Source organism: Conger conger, chromosome 5 (assembly GCF_963514075.1).
Source record: "Conger conger chromosome 5, fConCon1.1, whole genome shotgun sequence".
Lineage (NCBI taxonomy): Eukaryota > Metazoa > Chordata > Actinopteri > Anguilliformes > Congridae > Conger > Conger conger.
The window spans coordinates 9,724,695-9,747,033 of record NC_083764.1 but is presented as its reverse complement, the minus strand read 5'-3'; the positions used below and the strand labels follow the sequence as shown (position 1 = coordinate 9,747,033).

Sequence of the window (22,339 nt, the reverse complement as noted above, 5' to 3'; positions counted from 1 at the left end):
CCCTCCTAACCCCGTTTCCATGGCACTGAATGCACTTGGGAGTGGCGTGTTGGTTGCCATGGTGTTTGGCCACGCTGGCCTACGGTAACAGTGTGTTCCTAACTGGCAGACTGGTGTGTGCGAGACGCTGTGGTGGCAGCCCTGTTTTTGTCTCAGACTTTGGGGGGGATTGCAGGTGTCACGTTTTGGGACGCTCCAGGAGTTTGGCTTGGGTCTGGTTTGTGCAAGCAGCTGAGTCTTAAAGAGCATTGAGCCCCACTTCTGTTGTACCGTGCCAGTTATCACAGAGCGGTGTGCATTTTAAAATGCACTGAGGATTGTAAATGTGCTAACTCGAGCCCTAAGTACTCAAATATATATGGCCCTTTAGCCAGTGTGATTATGCCAGTGAAAACGCACAGAAAGGAGAAGGGGTGTAGTGATCTGGAGCCATAAAAGTCCTAGTTACTTGTAGAGCAAGTACTGTATATACAGCTAGTATTCACAAACCGCATTTACCATTCAAGGAATTTTGCAATTGATTCTGTTCATTGCTTTAATACATTCACTACTTCCTTGTAGACATTTTATGTAGCTGCAAGAAAATTCTTGATCCTGAAATATTACTGATTTAATAATTTAGTTACCATGCCTTTGTGTCCAGTTGTGTATTTTAATTAATGCACCATTTCAGAGATGCTTGAATTGGACTTCATAAAATACACATGACGTGCTGTTCTAAACAAAAAATGCAGTCATCGTAAGTGCAAGTTGTGAAGGAGCCATAACTGCTACAAATGAGGTAAATTAAGCTCGATTACTAAGATGCCTTTGAAAGGGAGTGCACTTTAAATGTTGGCAGAGCTCTGGGGTGTAGATGCTCTTTATCAAAGGACACTGAACTCAGTGAGCTCCTTCCTGTCGAGCGATTTTCCTACGGGTCCTTGCAGCTCGTTTGAAGATGAGGGGATTACGCCGAACCCCCCGTGGAGACAAGGTTGTAACCTTTTTAATTTTGTGCTGCTCTGCCCCGCAGACCGAAGTCCACGCCCACACCGACCGGATCCCTAAGTGCCAACGGGGTGGCAGCGGAAGGTCTCGACTACGACCGGTTGAAACAGGTAATGCCCATGGAGCGCCTGGGTGAAAAAGCGAAATAATGTGTTACTTAGCTGACGCTTTTATCCACAGCGACTTACAGTTGATTAGACTAAGCAGGGGACAAGCCCCCCCCTGGAGCAATGCGAGGTTAAGGGCCTTGCTCAACAGCTGTTACGGATCTTAGCATGGCTACACTGGGGATACAACCGTCAACCTTCCGGGTCCCAGTCACGTACCTTAGACACTAGGCTACAGGCTGCCCACAGGGGCGGGGCCACTCATAGACCTCCCCCACAAAAGCCGTACAACTGCACGAGCCCCTATCAGCTGTTATAGCTGGCAGTGCCAGGGGCAGTGTGGCGAGGGTGTGTCCGGTGAGCGGTGTGTGTGTGTGTGTGTGTGTGTCGGGGCTAGCCCTCCTCTCTCCCCACTGGCAGAGCCCGCTGGAGCTCCTGCTCTGGCCCAGATAAGCCCAGTGTGTCAGCATGGCGTCCCTATCTGCACGCCCAGCCCTCAGTCTGTGTGTGTGGAGCTGGGCCGTGAGTAACCGCGCGTGGCCCAGCTCTCAGTCTGTGTGTGTGGAGCTCGTGGCCCAGCCCTCAGTCTGTGTGTGTGGAGCTGGGCCGTGAGTAACCGCGCGCGGGCCGCAAGCTCATTAATAACCGCCGGAGGACTCCCTGGTTACCCGGCAACCACGGCGAAGGCGGGATCAGCTGCTGTGCCCGGCTCAGTACTGTATTTTTATTTCAATAAATAAATATAATTTGTTGTTTAGCTGATGCTTTTATCCATAGCGACTTACAGTTAATTTGACCAAGCAGAGGATAATCCCCCCTGAAGCAATGTGGGGTTCAGGGCCTTGCTCAAAGGCCCAACAGCTGGATCTTATCGTGGCTACACCGCCACTTGAATCATGGATCTGTGTTTTGTATATCCTGGTTGCCTTGTGGGAATATTTTTTATGTTTAATTTTGGGAGAAGTAGAGTTGGAATCGATTGCACTGATCTGTACGACACCTATCTGGACTGTGTTAGAGCATTGGGCCTGCATGATCTAAGAACACAGTTTGGAGAAGTGTTGGCATAAAAGTGATAGGCAACCTAGCTTCTAGAAGGTTGATATTAAGATCTCAAGAATGAAAGTGATTGTATTCCAGGTAGTATGGAAGAATGTAAGCAGGTTTAGAGTAAGAATATGAGCAGCCTTCAATGCTAGCGTAGCCCCTATAATTAAACCTGTAGCTGGATATGTTGGGTAATTTCAGAGCTAATGAAGACAACAATGGGTGGCAAAGCCAGGTGGTTGCATTGGTCAAATAACCTGTTTGCATGTTTTAAGTGGAGTACAAACTTTAGTATTTGCTTATGTTGGGAGAATATTTGCAGGTTGAGAACTGCTTTAACGTGGAATGTAAGCATTATGAATATTGCATTGAGCCTGTACAGTAAATTGCCTCTTGCGGAAATTGTGGCTGTATTTTAAATGGGATTACTTGAGGAGCACTGAGATGGAAAAACTAGACGGCCTTTAATGAGTCTGTATTTGGGAATGCAGTTATGTTTTTTCAGATGAAGCCTCATTCAAGAAAAGTACTGTGCTAATGCCCCTGTGCTTTCACTTCTGTGTTGCAGGATATTTTAGATGAAATGCGGAAGGAGCTTACAAAGCTAAAAGAAGAGCTAATCGATGGTAAGCCTCAATAAAAGTACCCTACACGCACTCTCTCTTTCTCACCTGCTGGCCCAAGGCCCATTAGCGAGAGTTCAGGTCCAGCTTTAGAACAGACCATAAAAACCCAACACCATTGTGTAAGAATGAGTGAGAAAATGTCAGCTGTCTTCCACGCAGGCCTGATCCGCTTTGTCTCTCTCTCCGCAGCAATCAGGGAGGAACTGGGCAAGTCCAACACCGCGTAGGACACGAGCTCCCTGTCCATCAGCCCCTGGCCTGACAACTCAAGGTTGACTTCAGTCATGACAATATTTTAAAAAAGAAATGAAAATGGTGGGAAAAAACGACAAAAAAGTTTAAAAGGCGCGGCGATGATGATGATGATGATGATAATAATAATCCTATTAATAAAGAAGACGTCGCGTTTGCGACTGGCGGAGCAGTGTCGGAAACGCAAGGCAAGTCTGGGGAGGAGCCATGTAGCACCTGGGACCTTCTCCTCTTTTAGAAGCCCAACGCTCCGATTATTCCCCAGGACTTTTCCCAGAGCGCAGGACACAGTCTTAAAAGAGGAGCGACTGTAATTATGCAAAGATGACTTTCTTTGTTCATAACACAAGAAAATCAAGGAAAAATAATTTAACAATAACAACGAAAAACAATATGAATACAAAAAAAATAAACAAGGTAATGAAATATATTACTGTATTAATCATCACAGTGTGATATTGAGCAGACGGATGAAACGATCGCGCTGAGATATGAACGGTTGGCGGTACACTTGTGAAGTGGTGGCGAGAGGCGCGTTGAGAAGGTTTGCGTTGGATGGATGGCTGAGGGAGGCAGAGAGCGGGAGGAAGTGGGGGGGGCTCAGTTTCTTTGGGCCGTGCAGAAGAGCTTTCCACCCGGATGAAGGACGAATGGACTAGCTAAAGTCTACAGCTGCAGGACTCTGTAAAGCTTGTCTTCCTGAAATACTCTTTTACCTGAATATGTACATTTAAAAAAAGAAAAAAAAAAGAAAAAAAAAGGATATCTGCAAGTTGTTTCTTCATGTCTGTTATAATGTATGGCCATATCAGGTAGCCTAATGGAATCATCATGGGATGGCCATTCTCTTGGTACTTTTTTTGGCGTAATACCCTGAACACATTTATTCTTTGGTTTTGGTCTCTCCCCCCCCCTCACCCCAGTGATGAAGGCTCAGAAGGTGATCTGCACTGAGCCCGTTTATGGCATTTATTTTTAGTGTTTGCGTGTTATGGATTGGTGGGACAGTCACATGAAGAAATGCCTTCCTACCGTACATCATTGTAGCTCTCTACCAAAATCTGACTCCTCCCTCATTGAAATCAGTGGTCAGTGTTTCATATCGCCAAGACCGGATCTGTAGATAGAAACCTTTGAAAACTTATTTTTTTCCTCATTATTTCGATTTGATTTGACTCTACTTTTTTATTTCTGTTGAATTTAGTGCATGTCAGATTTTGTAACGGTTAAGGTCACATAGCTGCCACGAAATTAATTATTGTCTGTCAGTGTATAAGCAATAAGTGTAACATCACCATTTAGTTGCCTTTTTTTTTTCTTTTTTTTTTTAAGAGGTCTTTGTGGCCCTCTTTTTTGTTTTGTTTGTTCTCCCCCCCCACACACACACACACTCTCCCCCTCCCCTCAAAATATAGTGGAGAATGCTTGACTGGCGTTTCTCAGTAGCCACGTGATGATCACAATCAAATTTTGATAGGTGAGGTAACTTCGGGGAGGGATGTGAGAGTGTCATAGCCATAATTCGTCATCGATTTACTGAGTTTACTGAAACGGTTTGTTTCTCCATCCTCATATAGTAGACACCTTTTAATTTTGGGCTCTATAATGCTTCGATCAGCTTGGCATTACATGCTGTATCCTGTTACATAGTGTCACTTGGCCTTGAAATTGTCGCTTTGGATAACAGGGCAAAAGAAGGCTCACTCTGAGGTACTGGCCACGTCGGATAACGGATCTTATTCCTTTGATGCCCAAACGTATGAAACAGTCAACATGACAATTCTACAGACACATTCGTGCCATCAACAAAATGTTTTCTCTTGTGGTTAGTGATTATAATATCTATTTATGTTATGTAATTTTGTTTGCCTTCATTTTCATTTTTCACAATAAATGTTCTAGGCCATTTTTGCTTCTCGACAGGGCTCGAGCATCCCTAAGTGAGAACAACTATTTTACACCACCAGACCTAAAGCAACACTCCAGACACTGGAAAACGTAATTTCCTAAAGGAAGGTATTTTGAAGTGTAACAATTCTCTCATCCTACCATCTCGGTGTAAAACTGACAAGAACTCCATAGACACTGATATCTAAATAACAATGTTTAAATTTGTGTTTTAAGATAATATTGTTGGGGATATACAAATGAGGGGTTTTAACATGGGTGGGTAATATCTTACGTTTCCTCAAAATCTTTCTCATGAGGTTTCTTTTTTCTGGAAAATGACATTTTAAAAACGTATCTGCACACTTATGTCTTTGGTAAAGGGTTGTGTTGGAGATTGGAGAGACTGGAAGGTGGTTTCACACATCTCACCCTTTATATACGTTACCGTTGCGGTTTTCTCTATCACTCAAGCGCCATCTCTCTGGATCAAAACATTTGGGGAGCTTGTACGAGTGTTTACAGCATCGATTGCACTTTAAAACCCCATTGAAATTCATATTATGGCAAAATGCAGCCATTGCCCAACAATGTGGCAATCTCACCAAAGTTTTCAACCATGATATCATCCTAAAAATGTCATTCTCTTTCTAGGCTTTCTTTGCTCAGTCACTGTCAAGAGAAAGAAAATATATTACATTTTATGATTTGGTAGGTTAAGTATTTTGATCAAGGTGAAAACATTATACATAGATAAATCTGTTTGTATCTTCATGGTTTGTGCCTTGTTCTGAAGTTGCATTTAACATGTCAAAGATTAAAATAACTAGTAATAACAGTAGAAGCTGTCATAACCTCAAACATGATGGGTTTTTTTTTGTTTTGTTATAGTTCTTTCAAAGGGAGATTTGAGGTTGATACTTTAGAATACATTTGCATTCATATTTTTACTTCATGCCATTTGTAATGATGTTGCTGTAAGATTCGTGTCACAGTGTGAGATTGTGGGTTTTTGGGAAATCTAAAATCTCTGAAATTTTCTGCAGTGAATCAGTTGAATGTTGAAATGAAACTGCTGGTTGTGAACTCCTGTCCCCATAAAGAGGACTGTGTGAGACCTGCACAGGCTGAAACTTGTCTACTGTTCACGCACTGGCTGGAAGTATTCAACTGACAGTTTCTGAAATTCATGATTAATCAGCTTCCTTATTTTATATTCTTTTATCATTCACATTGTACCATACCGTTCTCATGTTACATTTAGAATTTTTGTTACATGTTAACATTGTTTTGTTTGAGCAAATGAAATAAAATTGCAATACATTATCGCAATGTCCCATTTATTCTGTGTGCTACTGTACTAACAACAGACACCTTATGGCATGGTATTCTGCAGTATTCCATGGTCATTTGCAATTATTACATGTCATAATTGAGTAAATGTCCCATCTAGATAAAATTGTTCAGAGTATCAGATTTGGTTACTTTCCAATATCTACTGTGTGAACTCAAATGTATCGGGAGTGTTATTGAGTTTGCTTCGTATTTAAGGGAACTGCAAGACATTGGCAAATACCCATGCACCATTTTCACCTACTGGGACGTGAGGCTCACATCTGTACCGACTTTGAGCTCCCTCTCACTTGCTCATGCATTTCATGTTTTGCCACTTTGACCCAAGAATCTGAAGTTACTTGGCTACTAAGTGTGCCAGTCACTTCCTGCCTTGGGAAATCCCCAAAAAAAAGAAAAGAAAAAGGAAACTGAGCAGCTGTTACTGCAGGAAAGGAAAGGGAAACTCCCGCTGGGGGAAGCAAGGCCACAATGTGTGTGTTTGGGAGGAGATTACTCTTACGTTCACTTTCAGATGGAAAACGGCAAATGTCGTGCGCCAAACCCTATGCTTATAGCAAGGTCCTTGTTATTGGATTTCTTCTCAGGGGTTTTTTCTTTCAGAAGGCAGTTGCTCCAGTATGTGCACTCTAATTCACCTTCACAAAATGCCATGACTGCAACTGAGATGTCCCAGTGGAACAATCCAGAGTTGACCAATTACACTGCAGATTACATCATCCGTCCTTCACACCCCACTGAGCATGAATCTAACAGCTCCTTGTTTGACTTCTGCTAAAGTTCAAATAAGGAGAACAGGAAGTGATGCGGTGGAACTGAAAATGAAGCTGAGAACTCACTGCTAAAACAAAGCCGTATGTAATAGCCAGGAAACTTTTTATGTTTGGCAAGTGTGAGTGGTCTGGTTGAAGCTTTTGCAATGGTGTAAAGGTCTGTTTTTTAAATTCATTTTTTATCTTGATCAGTTGAACGAAAAGATTCTGCACAATGTTAAGATTGTTTTGCACTGCAATAAAACCCCTGTGCAAAGATCATTTATTATTGGTCTCCTTCCATCCTCAATGCACCAAAGGTAGCTTATAAATTATCCTGATCACTACTGTTGGATTATGTACGTTTTTTCCTGTTTCTCTGCAACTTAAACAAGGTGGAAATATTGTCAGATGCTGTGGCATAAGCTACTTCAAAACAGGAAGGTAAAATGCAACTGCAAGTGTGCTATGAAACGTGGAAGCAATTGGATTGGAGCGTTTGAATTTTTTTTTTTTATTCCTCTCAGCAAATAATACTGCAGACTCTCAATGATTTCACATTTGGTAAACCAAGTCGAAGCATGAGCATCACATTGGGTGATGCAATGTGGGGGATGTTTTTACACATGTAAATGCTGAGAAAGTGATGACTATTATACAAAGTATAAGGTGGCTACACTGTTTAGAGTCAAGGCGTATTTATAAAAAGGTATACATCCAAGGTTTTAGAATATAAAACTCAACTCACAGCTCCAAATTCTATCAACAGTAAAAGTACAAAGGCAATATCCAGCATTATGGATGCTAAATGTTTTTGTTTCATTTGTAGCGACTTCAGTAAAAGAATTTCAGTAAAAGAGGCACCAAGATTGTAGGTTTGAAATCAGCTGTTTTCGGAAATAAGGCTGCATTTTTTTATGTAATACTACATAAAAAAAAGTGAGTGATTTTAAAAATGACTGCACACTACATTTCCTGTGGTGAATCACCCTAACGTTTGGGACAGATTGATTTGGCTCTACTCCATAATTTCAGATTTAAAACAATTCTTGCGCATATTATCTGCTTTTAAAATGCTGTAATTTCTACTTGCTGAAACCAAAATGTATAAAAAAAATAGTTTTAAAAGTTACATTATTTTGGTCATACTTTAATATGAAGATACTGAAATAACCCCCAAGGTACATCCTATAGATTTATTGTTCTTACTGAAAGCAAAGTCAATGTTGAAACAATCTATTTGTTTTTAAATAATTTGTGCAGCTGTGCTTTGATGAGTGGTGTCTTTGAACGCAGTTAATAACAGGCGTCACACAGTTCAAGCTGCACACTAGTAATACGCCTAAAACGTGCAATTTAACCGATAGCATTTACAATTGCTAGCAACTGTAATGTTACATGGACTCACATAACGTTACCTAACTGCTCCTTACAACCTGACAGTGACATACAGCTCGCAAACAAGTTTTAAGTTACCAGTAGTTCAAGCGGTCAGATTTCAATTTTGTCGCTTTAACTTACAGTAAGTCACTTTGGTTCTGTACAGTTAGGTTACAGTATACCGGGTAATGATATTGCTCGCTACATTAGCTACTGTATTACCAACATGACAGGTTAGTCAGGGTGGGTTAGCTAGTATTAATCATAAGTTCAAATGCTATCAATTTTCTTCTCGCAGTAACAATTTTTACCGTTATCTTCCAAAAATAAGATGGTCTGTTTTTATACACCTACAAAAAAATGGTGGTTCGGTGAGCACCTGTTTTGGTTTCTGCAGTACGAGCTGTCAAACCTCAGTCTCCATTTTGTTTTGCTGAGGGAACGAGCGACACCAAAAACATAAAGAACAAGGACATGCCGGCTATGGCTCTATTGTAACCAATCACAAATAACGTAAAATCCTAACCTAGCCAATCATAAAATTCAATAATTTAAAAATAAAACACTAGCAGCCAATCACACTGCTTCGCGCCTTCGTCGACGCTGGTAGGTGCTCACTCAGAGAGAGAGGGAGGAACGCAGAGTTTTTTTTAAAATAATACCGTTAAATTTTTTAACATTTTTAAAGGGATTTGTTTTGATTTTCGGTAGCTGGTTAAATTTCTTGACGTGTATTTGAGGTAAGAACAATATGTTTTGTTTGTTTCTAGTGTCTGAAATGTTAAATAGCTTTGTTGCGAGCAAGTCGAAGTAGGCAATGTAACGTTAATAGTAAAACTAAAGTAACTTGCTAGCTGGACCAGCTAACGGTCCGCTGTATTTGGCTGGTAACGTAGACACCCGTAAGAGCTATGAGTGTGAATTTATTTTAAGTATTTTGAAAGTTATTTAGGCTTCTGTAACTTGTTTAAATACAACGTTTGGGTATGAGTAAATTGTTATTATTTTAGCAAATTACGATAAGCTTTATGTTGCGTTAGCGACACAGTGCAGAGGGAAAGCAGACGTTGACGCGTGACGAGTGCTTGACTGATTTGTAATCTGTTTATTTATGATTAGCTAGGTAGCTAAGTTGCTAACATTAGCTGGTTAGCTTATTTGACACATGGATAACCTAACGTTAGCTGATAGCTAATATTGTGTGCGCACACTCCCATTCACATTAACCTCCTATTGACCAGTAACCTCGTATTATAATGCTAGCTAACGTATCTGACTAGGGAGCTTGACAGCTATCGATAACCTTAGCAGGCTAGCTAGCTAGCTAGCCATTCATCTATAAGTTATATGATGCCGAACTGCACCGCGAATACAGCAGCAGGTTAACGGTAATTTGCAAACGTTATGCACAGTAAATTATCGATTGGCTCAACTTGGCTCGTTGCTATCCATGACGTTAATTAGCAAATGTTGTGGACATGCTGAAGTTAATGTTATCCGGCGAACGGTGAACAGCTTGCAAGGATTTGAATATATGACGTTTTCCCTCCATTCTGTTGTCAGTCTGTATTGTTTTTAAAGGACCAGTAACGTGGCTAACGTTGGGTATCAGAGCTAGTTGCTAGCTAAGTTAGCAAAATTGGATTGTTTCGACACATCATTATTGCATTTATATTGATGGTTTCTGCAAGTCTATGTGTGGTGTGCAGTCCCGCGGTGGTTAACGTTATTACGTTCGATTACGGTGGCGGACTTCTCCGATGACATTTCATGTGCATTTGATACAGACCTACATCAATTAGCTAACTTAGGTTGCTGCTAGTGGGTTTGGGTGAATTAAGGACACAGCCGAACACTGGTCGGCTCGAAAAGTCGTAACGTTGATTAATTAGCTGGATTCACAGATCACGGCTGTCTTATGAAAAACTAAGTCACACAACCACGTGTTTTCTTTTCTTATTAACTTTAACTGACGTTACTAGCAACACGTTGAAATGCTAATTGTACTGGTGTTTATTATAGGTAACGTTAGCTGTGAACGTTAGTCAGCTCCTCACAAATTAAAATAACTAGAAGCTGTCACAAACTGAAACATGTTTTTTTGTTTTGCTATAGCTAACTTAGTTCTACCAAAGTACAGTTTCTTTCATTTTTTGCTTCAGCGAGGAAGAGCTGCGAGAGTAGCTAACATAGGTAGTTAGAAGTTCTACCGTTAGTGCCCGTGTCGGATGTTGGCTAGCCAACACAAAGGCGTTCGGAATTGACTTGTCAAGGCCCCACCCTGTTCTCCGCATCCTTTAATCTTTTGAGGCCTGAGTTTGAGGCTTTCCCAGCTACTCTGGTGTGTTTGTCTTTAACCACATGGAATTCAACAAGGATAGGACAACCGCAGAAAGCCTGGGTGTGCCTGTATTGAGAGTGGATGTTTTTGGAATGTGGTTCAATTATAATAATTATGAAGTTAGATGGTTTAATGGATACACTGATTTATGCGCATGACATCTGAATTGGCAGTTAGGAAACGAGGATAAGTTGCTTTTTTATACGTTAAATTAGTTGTGTTGGACAACTGACTTTTGTTTAAAGTATATTTAATGTCAAATACAAATTTAAGACTTGAACAATCAAGATGAAATGGTATTTTATTGTTTTATGTTGTATTTGTTTCAACATGGCTAACTGCGTTTACAGTTCTGACGTTAATGTTTGTATAACAGCTTGGAGGCATTGTAGCCGTTTTGTTTATGCGAGAGTATTGCATGAAATACATTCTCAGTGACAATGATTATGTTATTCCATAAAAAAATATAATTCTTTTGAGTTAAATCTAGTTTTGCAGCTGTGGATATACAGTATTCGTTTTGGAGGCATCTCTAGCTACAAGCATTGGGTCTACCTGTATGTTTCTGGAATACTATGTACAAAAGCTATTGAAAGGTTAACAAAGGGGTGTTGGTTTGCCAATGACTAGTTTAAAACTACAAGCAGAATAAAACCTACCAGAGCCAGACATGTCAGCGTTTCTGTGAGAAACAGTGCCCTCCGCGTTGCTGACTTGACAGCTTCATTGTGTGTAATGCTATGCATGTCTGTTCTCTTTACAATTTCTTACTGTGGGTCAAAAATCTTATTCTGTTTAACGTTACATGATGTATTTCCAGTTGAAGCCTGCATGGAATGACAATACATACATTTCAAATTGTGTAGCAAGCATAAATTTAAGTCAAATGTGTCTGTCTGTTGGATAGTAAATAACTGTAGTATGGAGTATCGAGCACAATATGGTTTCTGGAGTGATTTTTGATATTTCGTAGAATTGTGCATTAATGAAGAGGATGCTTTATACATCTCTGTAATGCTTTGTTGTAATCTAGCCAGGGGAATTGGTTAGACATTCATCAGGCGTGAGAAAGTAAACTGGCAGATCTGCACATTCTAACGAAAAGACTGTCATCAGTGGATGTTTGACAATATTAGCGAAATACAGAATCAGAAACACGGCTGAATGTGCTGTTATAGCCAGAGGCTCTGTCCATTTCCTCCATTTTGTATATAGCCTAGCCACACCACATTATGACAAAGTGCAGCACCTTTTATTGGCTGTGTTTTTAAATTATTTCTCCCCCCCCCAGGTAGAGCAGAATGCCGACTAACAGGTTTCAGAACGGGGACATGGTGATGGGCCGCTGGCCTGGCAGTAACCTGTACTACGAGGTGAAAGTGCTGAGCTATGACTCCCCCAAGCAGCTCTATACGGTCATCTACAAAGATGGAACGGAGCTGGAACTGAAGGAAGCTGACATCAAGGTAAGATATCCTCCATGAGGTTATTACTCTTCCATGTGTTGAGGGAGAGGCACCAGTTATGGGCCATTCCACTCCAACTCCAGGAGGTTGCAGCACACCACCTCTTGGATTTTTTCCCCCCGGAATGTTGGTAGATAATAATGGAAGAGAGAACTCCTGAAAATTGGAGCTTCATACTCCGTTATTTTTTGGCAGTTAAACCATTTGCCAGGTGTCGCAAACTTTGTAAGGAAAAGCTAAATCTTTGAAAATGTATATCGAGAGGTAATATTGTATGTAGAATTCATAATATTGTAAATATTGATGGATGAATCTTCTGAACCTTAAGAGTGCCCATCCATATGTGGCTCCTCTCTGTGATGTAATGACTCATCTCTGTGCTGTGAGTGACTCCTCTCTGTGCTGTGAGTGGCTCCTCTCTGTGCTGTAGTGACTCCTCTCTGTGCTGTAGTGACTCCTCTCTGTGCGGTAGTGACTCTCCTCTGTGCTGTGAGTGACTCTCCTCTGTGCTGTGAGTGACTCTCCTCTGTGCTGTGAGTGACTCTCCTCTGTGCTGTAGTGACTCTCCTCTGTGCTGTGAGTGACTCTCCTCTGTGCTGTGAGTGACTCTCCTCTGTGCTGTGAGTGACTCCTCTCTGTGCTGTGGGTGACTCCTCTCTGTGCTGTGAGTGACTCCTCTGTGCTGTGAGTGACTCTTCTCTGTGCTGTAGTGACTCCTCTCTGTGCTGTGAGTGGCTCCTCTCTGTGCTGTGAGTGACTCCTCTCTGTGTTGTGAGTGACTCCTCTCTGTGTTGTGAGTGACTCCTCTCTGTGCTGTGAGTGACTCCTCTCTGTGCTGTGAGTGACTCCTCTCTGTGCTGTGGGTGACTCTCCTCTGTGCTGTGAGTGACTCCTCTCTGCTGTGAGTGACTCCTCTCTGTGTTGTGAGTGACTCCTCTCTGTGCTGTAGTGACTCCTCTGTGCTGTGAGTGGCTCCTCTCTGTGCTGTGAGTGACTCTCCTCTGTGCTGTGAGTGACTCCTCTCTGTGTTGTGAGTGACTCCTCTCTGTGTTGTGAGTGACTCCTCTCTGTGTTGTGAGTGACTCCTCTCTGTGCTGTAGTGACTCCTCTGTGCTGTGAGTGACTCTCCTCTGTGCTGTGATAAAGCGCTGAGTGTGTTTTGCGCAGAGCCAGACGGGGTTTCGTCAGGGCAGCAGCCGCTCCCGGTCCCGCTCCCGCTCCCCGTCCCGGAGGCAGAGCCGCTCCCGCTCCCCGGGCAGGACGTCCCGCCGCTCCTCGTCCCGCCGCTCCTCGTCCCGCAGCCGGGAGTCCCGCAAGCCCAAGGAGCTGCTGGAGGTCAGGCTGTCCCCCGTGGTACGAGCGGTGTCAGCGCGCGTGCGCGCGCCTTTCTAAACCCTCATTGCTTTTCATGCCTATGTTAAGCACTTTGAATTATCTTTGTGTATGAAATGTGCTTTGTAAATAAACTCGCCTTGTCTTGCCTTCACTATGGGGTTTGATCCAAGTGTTCTGGACCTGCTCTTCGAGGCATCTAGCAGGACGCTGTATACAAGTTACTGACACTTAGAACACTAAATACGCCCTATTTCTATCTAATTTCAGTCTCCAGACATGCTTATTATTGAATTAATTTGAAAGTAATGGATTATACTTCAGAGTCTCTCCCCCCCCCCAATACATCATATTGTAGCTGTTTTTAAAAAAAAAAAATTTCATTTGCATTTCTTTTGGTATCTTCATGAAGTTTTCATTTCTTACAGGCAAAGCCAGTGGAGAACAGTAGCAACAACAAGCATGACAAGAAAGAGGAAAACGACACTGTTGAGAAGGTCAACGAGGTGAGTCTCCGATCATGCCTCCTGCCTCGTTTTTACTATAATATACAGTGTATTAATGTTAATCTGTGCACCCAGATACATAACATAAGAATCACATGTTCAGTGGTTTATTCGATCAGCGTGCCTGTATTAAAATCATACCATGGTCCATATCCAAAATTACTCTCTGCCAGCTGTGTTTAAAAAGACAGTACTCCTTTTGCAGATGACCATTAGAGAGGGGTAGTCATGGTGATTCCTGTAGGTGGCCGTCGGGTGGGTAGTTGTAATGGCTGCACTGTGTGAATGGGCCTGTGAGTGCAGGAATGTCATGATGCCTGCATGTTGTCCGTGGCTTCACGGGGAGCAGTCTGTGCACTAAGCTCCAGCTTACAGCCGCACAGAGCTGGGAATCCTGCCACTCTGCAGCAGCTGATCACCTCCCGGTGTGTGCTGGATCTTTTGTCCTGCAGAAAGTCATACACTCGACACCGAATGTATGTTTTGGCTTCTCATTGACCAGCACACTCTTTTTGGTTACCGTGACTATGTCGCATTCTGCGTTGCCTGCCAGGTACCGTTTATTTTGCATGGTGTAACACCACAGAGACCAGTCCAGACATCCCTCAGTCGAGTCTGTGTTGATTTTTAAGATTGCTGGATGTCAATGCTGCTAAGTATTCAGGAAGTGCTGAAGCAATAAGTACCATTGCCGGGTGTGACTAGAACACCAGTTTTCTCTGGCGTTGCATCATCCCCAGACACGTACAGTAAAATCTGGTGTTTAATTATTTATCTGAGCAAAATTTTTAAGGGGTTCCTAATGATACTCAGAAAATAATTTTACACCAAGTCTGTAGGAGATATTTTTACATTACATTATTGGCATTTGGCAGATATCCGTTCTTCTTGACGCCTTGTGTAGTTTGGCATGTTGAGAGGTGTATTAGGCTTGCAATGATATACTGCAAGAACTAGTACTACTGCACTGTTTCTGTGTTTGTTCTCAGGAGTCAACCAAATTTATTTATCCTTTATTTAGCCATGAAGGTCCCGTTGAGATACAATATCTCTTCCAGGGAGTCCTGGTCAGGCAGTGCATTGGCCTCAGACTGTAATGTGCACAGATGAGTTTGAATGTGTCCCCTCTGTGTTCCCGCGGCAGAAGACTGAGAGCGAGACGGACCATAGCCGTGCGAGCCGCTACAACCTGCGCCGCAGGAAGGAAGACGCCGTCGCCAAGGCGACCCCGCGCGAGGAGCCGAAGACCAGGGCCGTGGAGCCGCTGACCGTGACCAAGAGATGGGCAACCCCCAAAACCACCGAGCTGGACTTCGGGGGAAGAATAGGTGAGGGATCTCGGCACAGGGGGGTGTTTCACGAGGATGACCGAGTTAGCTGGATAACTGCGCTTGAGTCAACCGCAGAACAGCGCTTTTTGCTTCAGTCCATGTTCAGGTTTGGGAGGGCTCCAGGTTTTACTTAGCACAGTTATCCAGCTAACTCACTAGTCATGCTTGGTGATACAGGGCCCAGGCCCTTATAAGGAGCTGAATCTCACTGCCCCAGACCGGACAGTTCAGCTCCCCCGCTTAATCCCCGCCCTGCGCGTCTCCTCTCCCAGGGGCCTTCTTCATGCTCCTCTTCCTCCCGGCGGTGGTCTTCGCCCTCCTGCTGACCTGCATGGCCGACGGCAGCATCCTCAGCTTCCCGCCCCCCGTCCCGCCCCCGCAGGCCTTCTGGAGCACCCAGGCTTTCGCCGTGGTCCTCCTGTGGATCCTCTTCCAGGCCGTCCTCTACATGCTCCCGGTGGGGAAGGTAAAGACCGCCGGGGTCTCCTGGTTCAGTGAACCGTGGGTACAGCTGCACAAACGGTACACAGGATCACATGACTTAAGCCTGCGCACATGACCGCAGCTTATTACCGCCGGTTAACTGGAGACAAATAAGATCAACATGTTGAACGTGGTGCTTGCACGTATATTAGAGGCATAATGAAAGAGTTTGTTCCCTTTTGTACTTAATGATCTTAAGGCTTGTCACATTTTTCCCCACTCAAGGTTACTGAAGGAATTCCACTTAAGAGCGGGAAGAGGCTGAAATACAGGATGAATGGTGAGCTCTCCTTTTGATGTGGGCTCGTTCTCCTGTTCTCAGTCCTTGTTGAAATGAAATGGAACCCTGTCGATGGGAAGGAAACTGTCTGAAGTCTAACTTCATATACAAAACACCAGCGTGTTTAACTTTGATGTGCCACAGCTTGTAGAACCTTTGCTTTACGATTTTAGCAGTTTTGTCTTTTTGTCTGAAATCTGTGCTGAGAAAGTCTCTGTCTGTCCGGCAGGATTCTTTGCTTTTCTGGTCACTGCGTTGGCTGTGGGAGTGGCTGTGTACTACGAGGTGGACTTCAGCTACGTGCACGAGCACTTCCTGCAGCTGGCCACGTCGGCCCTGCTGGTCTCTGCGCTCCTGAGCGTGTACCTGTACGTGCGCTCCCGCTGGGCGGCCGGGGACGAGCTCGCTCCGGGGGGGAACTCTGGTGAGCGCTGTGCCTCCAAACACTGTCACAAACATCAGCGCTAGGGCTGCGCCCCTCAGGCTTAAACCACCTTAGGGTATGATTCCTCAGGCTTAAACCACCATAGAGTATGATTCCTCAGGCTTAAACCACAATAGGGTATGATTCCTCAGGCTTAAACCACCATAGAGTATGATTCCTCAGGTTTAAACCACCATAGAGTATGATTCCTCAGGCTTAAACCATCATAGGGTATGATTCCTCAGGCTTAAACCACCATAGAGTATGATTCCTCAGGCTTAAACCACCATAGGGTATGATTCCTCAGGCTTAAACCTTAAACCACCATAGAGTATGATTCCTCAGGCTTAAACCACCATAGGGTATGATTCCTCAGGCGTAAACCACCATAGAGTATGATTCCTCAGGCTTAAACCACCATAGGGTATAATTCCTCAGGCTTAAACCACCATAGAGTATGATTCCTCAGGTTTAAACCACCATAGAGTATGATTCCTCAGGCTTAAACCACCATAGGGTATGATTCCTCAGGCGTAAACCACCATAGAGTATGATTCCTCAGGCTTAAACCACCATAGGGTATGATTCCTCAGGCTTAAACCACCATAGGGTATGATTCCTCAGGCTTAAACCACCATAGAGTATGATTCCTCAGGCTTAAACCACCATAGGGTATGATGCCTCAGGCTTAAACCACCACAGAGTATGATTCCTCAGGCTTAAACCACCATAGAGTATGATTCCTCAGGCTTAAACCACCATAGGGTATGATTCCTCAGGCGTAAACCACCATAGAGTATGATTCCTCAGGCTTAAACCACCATAGAGTATGATTCCTCAGGCTTAAACCACCATAGGGTATGATTCCTCAGGCTTAAACCACCATAGGGTATGATGCCTCAGGCTTAAACCACCATAGAGTATGATTCCTCAGGCTTAAACCACCATAGGGTATGATTCCTCAGGCTTAAACCACCATAGGGTATGATTCCTCAGCCTGTTTGTGGACATCCAATTCAAGTAGGGTACAGGTTCAGGACAAACTATGACAAGAAAAAGGTGTCCACGCAGGTTTATCGGAACAGCGTTTTGACCCAAAGCATTGCTCAATATTTGGCAATATCACGATAAAGATAAGATACGATAAAGGAAAATGGCCCTAGTGAGGGATGATGAGGTCGAGTGGGAAACGTAAACGGTGATGCTGGCAGTGTTGCAAGAGTGCAAACTGCTGTAAGATTATGAACATTTAAATAAATATTTAGCTATGATTCATAACAATGCAGTTAAAAATGATACGGATCAGTTTTTACACATTGTATTGATTGGATCGGATTATTGCCTTTTGTACCGATACATGGCTAAGGTTGCCTTTTATTCTGTGTTAACTTTCCAGGTCATGTGATGTACGATTTCTTCATGGGACACGAGCACAATCCAAGAATTAAGAACTTCGATCTCAAGTTCTTCTTTGAAATGCGTCCTTGTTTGATTGGCTGGGTAAGTTTTCCCTGAAGTTTATTTTAGTGATGTTGTCACGTTCAGATGCACTCTGAAACGCATTAAAGTATGTGAACCTGGGAAATCTGTACTAAAAGTCAGTTTGGTAGTTTCTGATGACTGTCAGAGATAATTGACAGTGAATGGCATCTTGTTAAGAACCCAGTTGTGTTTATCTTAACCTAATGAAACTTAATTGTTTATGGTATTATTGGTTGTTTTTGGAAGCAAACCTTTCACTTTAAAGAGTGGACAGTACCATGATCTAGTAATATGTTATTGTGCTGAAAATGTTTTTGTGCCCTGTGAAGATTCAAGCCCCCCTTCCCCAGTCTGAAAATCTTGTATTATATTTGTATTATAATCACTTACAGTTAGAGTCAGATTTATAATTTGGTTTTATGTCAACTCTGTTAATTTAGCGTCCAGCCATGTTTTCAATTATGTGTTCATTCTGCCCTCTAGTGGTAAAATGAGATTTCTCTACTGTACCACTGCTTTCATGTTACTGAAGAGTCTTTTTCCTTTTTTTAGTCCATTAGGAATGGATTAAGTATGTATTGGGTGTGCCACTGTTCTAGGCCTCCTGGTGAGAATATATTTGGTGTTCAGACTTTACAGACTCTGCTGTGGATCAAATGTCTCGTTTTTCTCACCTTTCAGATTCTGATCAACTTTGCGCTGATGCTTACTGAAATGAAAATTCACAAGCTTGACTATCCCTCATCGGCCATGTTACTGGTCAACTTCTTCCAGTTCCTATACATCGCAGATGCTCTTTGGCTCGAGGTAAACACTATTCATTTGAAACTATGACATTGTCTTTGTGCTGGTGTTACCTTGTCTTACTGTTGTGCTTTTGTGTTCCAGGAAGCGATTCTGTCCACGATGGACTTTACGTACGAGGGTTTTGGGTTCATGCTGGCGTTCGGGGACCTGGTCTGGGTGCCCTTCACCTTCACTCTGCAGGCATTCTACCTCGTCAATCATCCCAACGCCCTCTCTCTGCCCTGGGTGGTGGCCATCTTTGCGATTAACGGTGAGCCTGGCCTAAACACTGAACCTCTGCATTTGAATGACAGTTTGAAAGTAAATTTTACAAAGCTTTCACACAGCTTCAGCCAATTTTCCTCAGTGATTCTCCCTCCACCCATGTATATATTTTATCCTCAATTGTAGTGTTTTTCTCAAGCTTTGGCTTGTATTTATTTTTTTGTTTTCTTAATAGCGGTTGGATATTACATCTTCCGTATGTCCAACTTGGAGAAGAACACCTTCAGAAGAAACCCCTCGGACCCTAAGGTGTCTCGTAAGTATTCTGAATATCTCCTCACGTTGCCGACCGTTCTGTTTTTGCACTACAGCGTGGTAACGATGCGTTTGTCTCTCTGCAGACCTGCGGACCATTCCTACTGCAGCCGGCAGGTCTCTGCTGGTGTCTGGCTGGTGGGGGTTTGTTCGCCATCCGAACTACCTGGGTGATCTCATCATGGCTTTGGCATGGTCCCTCCCGTGCGGTGAGTGTCCAGTGCTCTTCATTTCTGCATGAGAACGTTTGCCTCAGGGGGGTCACCAACCACTGTTCCTGGAGATCTACCGTCCTGTAGGTTTTCACTCCAACCCTAACAATGTACATCGCGTTCAACAGCTTCAGATCTCATTGAGATGCTAATGAGTAAAATCAGGTGTGCCAAATTGGGGTTGAAGTGGATGGTTTACTGGTCCAACATTGATCTATTTACTGTTGTCCCTTCTGCAGTGTAATTTCATAGGGTAATTATACATGGTATATACTGACGGTAGATTTGGGAGCATGTATATACTGCTTTATTTTGCTTTTCAAACATGGCTATCTTGAAAATCTTGGAATAAATACAATATAATTGTTTGCTTACACATTATTTTCTGTTCTAGGATTCAACCACCTTCTACCGTACTATTATCTGATTTACTTCACTATTTTCCTAATCCACCGTGATGCTCGTGATGAGAGACAGTGCAGGAAGAAGCACGGATTGGCGTGGGAAGAGTACTGTCGACAAGTGCGCTACCGTATCTTTCCACGCATCTACTAAGATGGGACACCATCCATCTACGTTCACGTCTGCAGCTAAATTTGTGAAGTCATCTAAGAAACAGAAAAATAACTGAAGTGGATTTGGAAACATTAAAACTGCATTTTTTATTTAAAGGAGCACAGAACTCTGAAAGAGTTAGGTAAACAACTTTTAGCAATTATAGAATAAGTATCACATTTTTTATACTCTTATTTAACAACATTGAAGTCTAATGTTAAGCGAAAAAGAAAAGTTCTGAAGAGTGGCTTTTTGGGGGAATGCCTTTAAAAAAAAAAAAAGTTTACAAATTTCAACAGCCTCCTAACCAGGGAATAGTCTCATTATATGGTGTATATTTATGTACATATACATACATTTTTCTTTTTTCACACAAATACGTTTTCATAATATTGCTTTGGTCATTTCAAAAAGGTTTTGCTTCAAAAACACAAAGTGTTGCAATTGTTTTGCTTGGCTTTTCTTTTTAAAAATAATTTGTAATTGTACCATTTGGTATGCGGCTTGTGTATATTGTATTTTATGAGATTTTAATGCTCTTTTTTATCTGTACAGTTGAAATCGGTCTCTTGAACTCTTGTTGCCCTCAGGACTAAGATTTTGTGAAGAACATTGATTAGGAAGGTTTGTCTTAATTCTTGTGTATATTTTTATATAGATGCGTAGTTTTTAAGGAACATGTAAAAAAAAAAAAGAGTTTGCATTAAATGCACTAATGTGAGATTGCGTTTTATATCCAAAGTTTTCAATTTGGCTTTGCTACCTCAAACTCACTGTCAAATGTCCTCCCAAACCCAGGATCGTAAACCTCTACTCAAGTGCAACGGGCTTTGTCTGTACATTTGGGCAAAGCAACATAACGCATTTGGCAGTTGCATGAAGGAAAAAAATGTAAGCTTTTTGCCGGCATTACGAACACAGCCACATTGCAGGTAAATTGGGTAGAGGATTAGTTTAGGTGATTTCTTTATTGTTCGATTGGTGACCTTGTGTTTTCACCATAGAGATGCACTCTGTTCCTTTTTATCATATTTAAAAACCAAACCATACACCCATGACAAACGACAAACACCAGCAACCTTAAGAATGCGAACCATATTTTCAAAATATGTAAAATGATCTCGTTTTAACTTTTCCGAAATGCTTCATAATTATATGCGGCATGTAAAAACCTTTCAAACATTTGCCTCTTAAAGCAGCAAACAGATCCCATTGAAGACAATGCTGTGTTTTTAATGCACAATATAAGTAGCTGTGGGTTGCCCAAGTTACATTGGAATTTTCTTGTTGGCATTTTAAAATCTACCAAATTATATTTTTGTATGCCACTGTAGTAGAGCAGTTTAGCAATGGTAGATGAATTTTGTGAGACTGAATGCAATGTACATATAATTGATTACTTGTTTCTTTTGTGTTGTGATTTTGATTATAAAATGCAAATCCCAGTAGTCATAGACAATCTTATGTTTTACAGTAGATATTTAAAGTTGCATATTACAACTGTTTGTTAAAAAACAAATAAGCTGCCTGGATTGCCACTGTAGCCATTTACATTTGCATGTAGGAATGTCTGTTTTGAAGCATAGTTCAGATTTCTTGCTACCTGAAAAGGTAATTAAGTAATTAGTAATTGATTACGTGATCTTCCTGCATGTACCAATATTGTAGGTAAAGTTAAATTTGACCAATCCTGTTAAATTTAAGGTAACTTCACCTACACCTTTAGAAGTTACCTTTTGAATGTATTGTCATAAGTTATCAAAAGGTAGTATGTTTGGCATGATTAGTGCACTTCAAAGTTTTAAGAATGTCTGCACTATAATGTGGGAAGAACACTATCAAATACTGCAGGATTGTGATCAAGTTCAGACACATTAGAACCTGAGGGTTTGACTGAAAAGCTCTGTAAAATATGTTTTGGCAAAAAAATAAAATAAAGGTTTACAGTCTTTCCTGTCTGTAGTGTTCTGTACCATACTGTACCTGCTGTTAATGCAGTGGAGGCAATCCAAAGGTGCTACTCAAAGTGAAATCGTATGAGAAGTTGTGTTTTTGTGTTTGCTGCATATGACGCTTGACCGCCACATTCCGCGGTCTTTGGTGTCTGCAGAGAGAGCGTGCGGTACTGCTCTTACCTGAGGTGCGTTCAAGACGGCGAACTATGTTTGCAGCAAACCGTTACTGTTGAACTATTTTAAATGAGCATT

General features: G+C 42.3%; 2 protein-coding genes across 13 annotated transcripts in view; both read left to right on the top strand.

Annotated features, from left to right (window-relative positions):
* The window catches only part of enah (ENAH actin regulator), a 111,746-nt gene extending 105,511 nt beyond the window's left edge, over window positions 1-6,235 (top strand). For all 8 annotated transcript variants that reach the window (XM_061241570.1, XM_061241577.1, XM_061241573.1 and 5 more), the window contains 3 exons: window positions 1,016-1,100; window positions 2,713-2,770; window positions 2,960-6,235. In XM_061241570.1, the coding sequence (XP_061097554.1) occupies window positions 1,016-1,100; window positions 2,713-2,770; window positions 2,960-2,997 (181 nt within the window). In that variant the 3' untranslated portion in view covers window positions 2,998-6,235. The remainder of the gene's footprint in view (window positions 1-1,015; window positions 1,101-2,712; window positions 2,771-2,959) is intronic.
* A 2,762-nt stretch (window positions 6,236-8,997) lies between these two features.
* Window positions 8,998-22,088, top strand: lbr (lamin B receptor). Of its 5 annotated transcripts, none has more exons than XM_061242291.1 (14): window positions 8,998-9,134; window positions 12,027-12,201; window positions 13,369-13,554; window positions 13,962-14,039; window positions 15,181-15,367; window positions 15,643-15,836; window positions 16,079-16,133; window positions 16,363-16,557; window positions 17,954-18,057; window positions 18,721-18,846; window positions 18,928-19,096; window positions 19,286-19,366; window positions 19,452-19,574; window positions 19,972-22,088. In XM_061242291.1, the coding sequence occupies exons 2-14, from the start codon at window positions 12,037-12,039 to the stop codon at window positions 20,130-20,132; spliced, it is 1,824 nt and encodes a 607-aa protein (XP_061098275.1). In that variant the 5' UTR covers window positions 8,998-9,134; window positions 12,027-12,036; the 3' UTR covers window positions 20,133-22,088. The 5 variants fall into 5 exon arrangements, with proteins under 5 accessions (XP_061098275.1, XP_061098276.1, XP_061098274.1 ...); XM_061242292.1 differs by lacking the exon at window positions 8,998-9,134 and adding an exon at window positions 9,248-9,296 and having other exon boundaries at window positions 15,184-15,367; XM_061242290.1 differs by lacking the exon at window positions 8,998-9,134 and adding an exon at window positions 9,248-9,296.
* Window positions 22,089-22,339: the final 251 nt, after the last annotated feature.

What these genes read in the sequence shown, in the direction of transcription:
- lbr (XM_061242291.1), top strand. Translation starts at nt 12,037, where the DNA reads ATGCCGACTAACAGGTTTCAGAACGGGGACATGGTGATGGGCCGCTGG. An exon ending in GGACTTCGGGGGAAGAATAG is followed by an intron (nt 15,368 to 15,642) that starts GTGAGGGATCTC and finishes CTCCTCTCCCAG; the next exon opens with GGGCCTTCTTCATGCTCCTC. An exon ending in GTCCTTGTTTGATTGGCTGG is followed by an intron (nt 18,058 to 18,720) that starts GTAAGTTTTCCC and finishes CTCACCTTTCAG; the next exon opens with ATTCTGATCAACTTTGCGCT.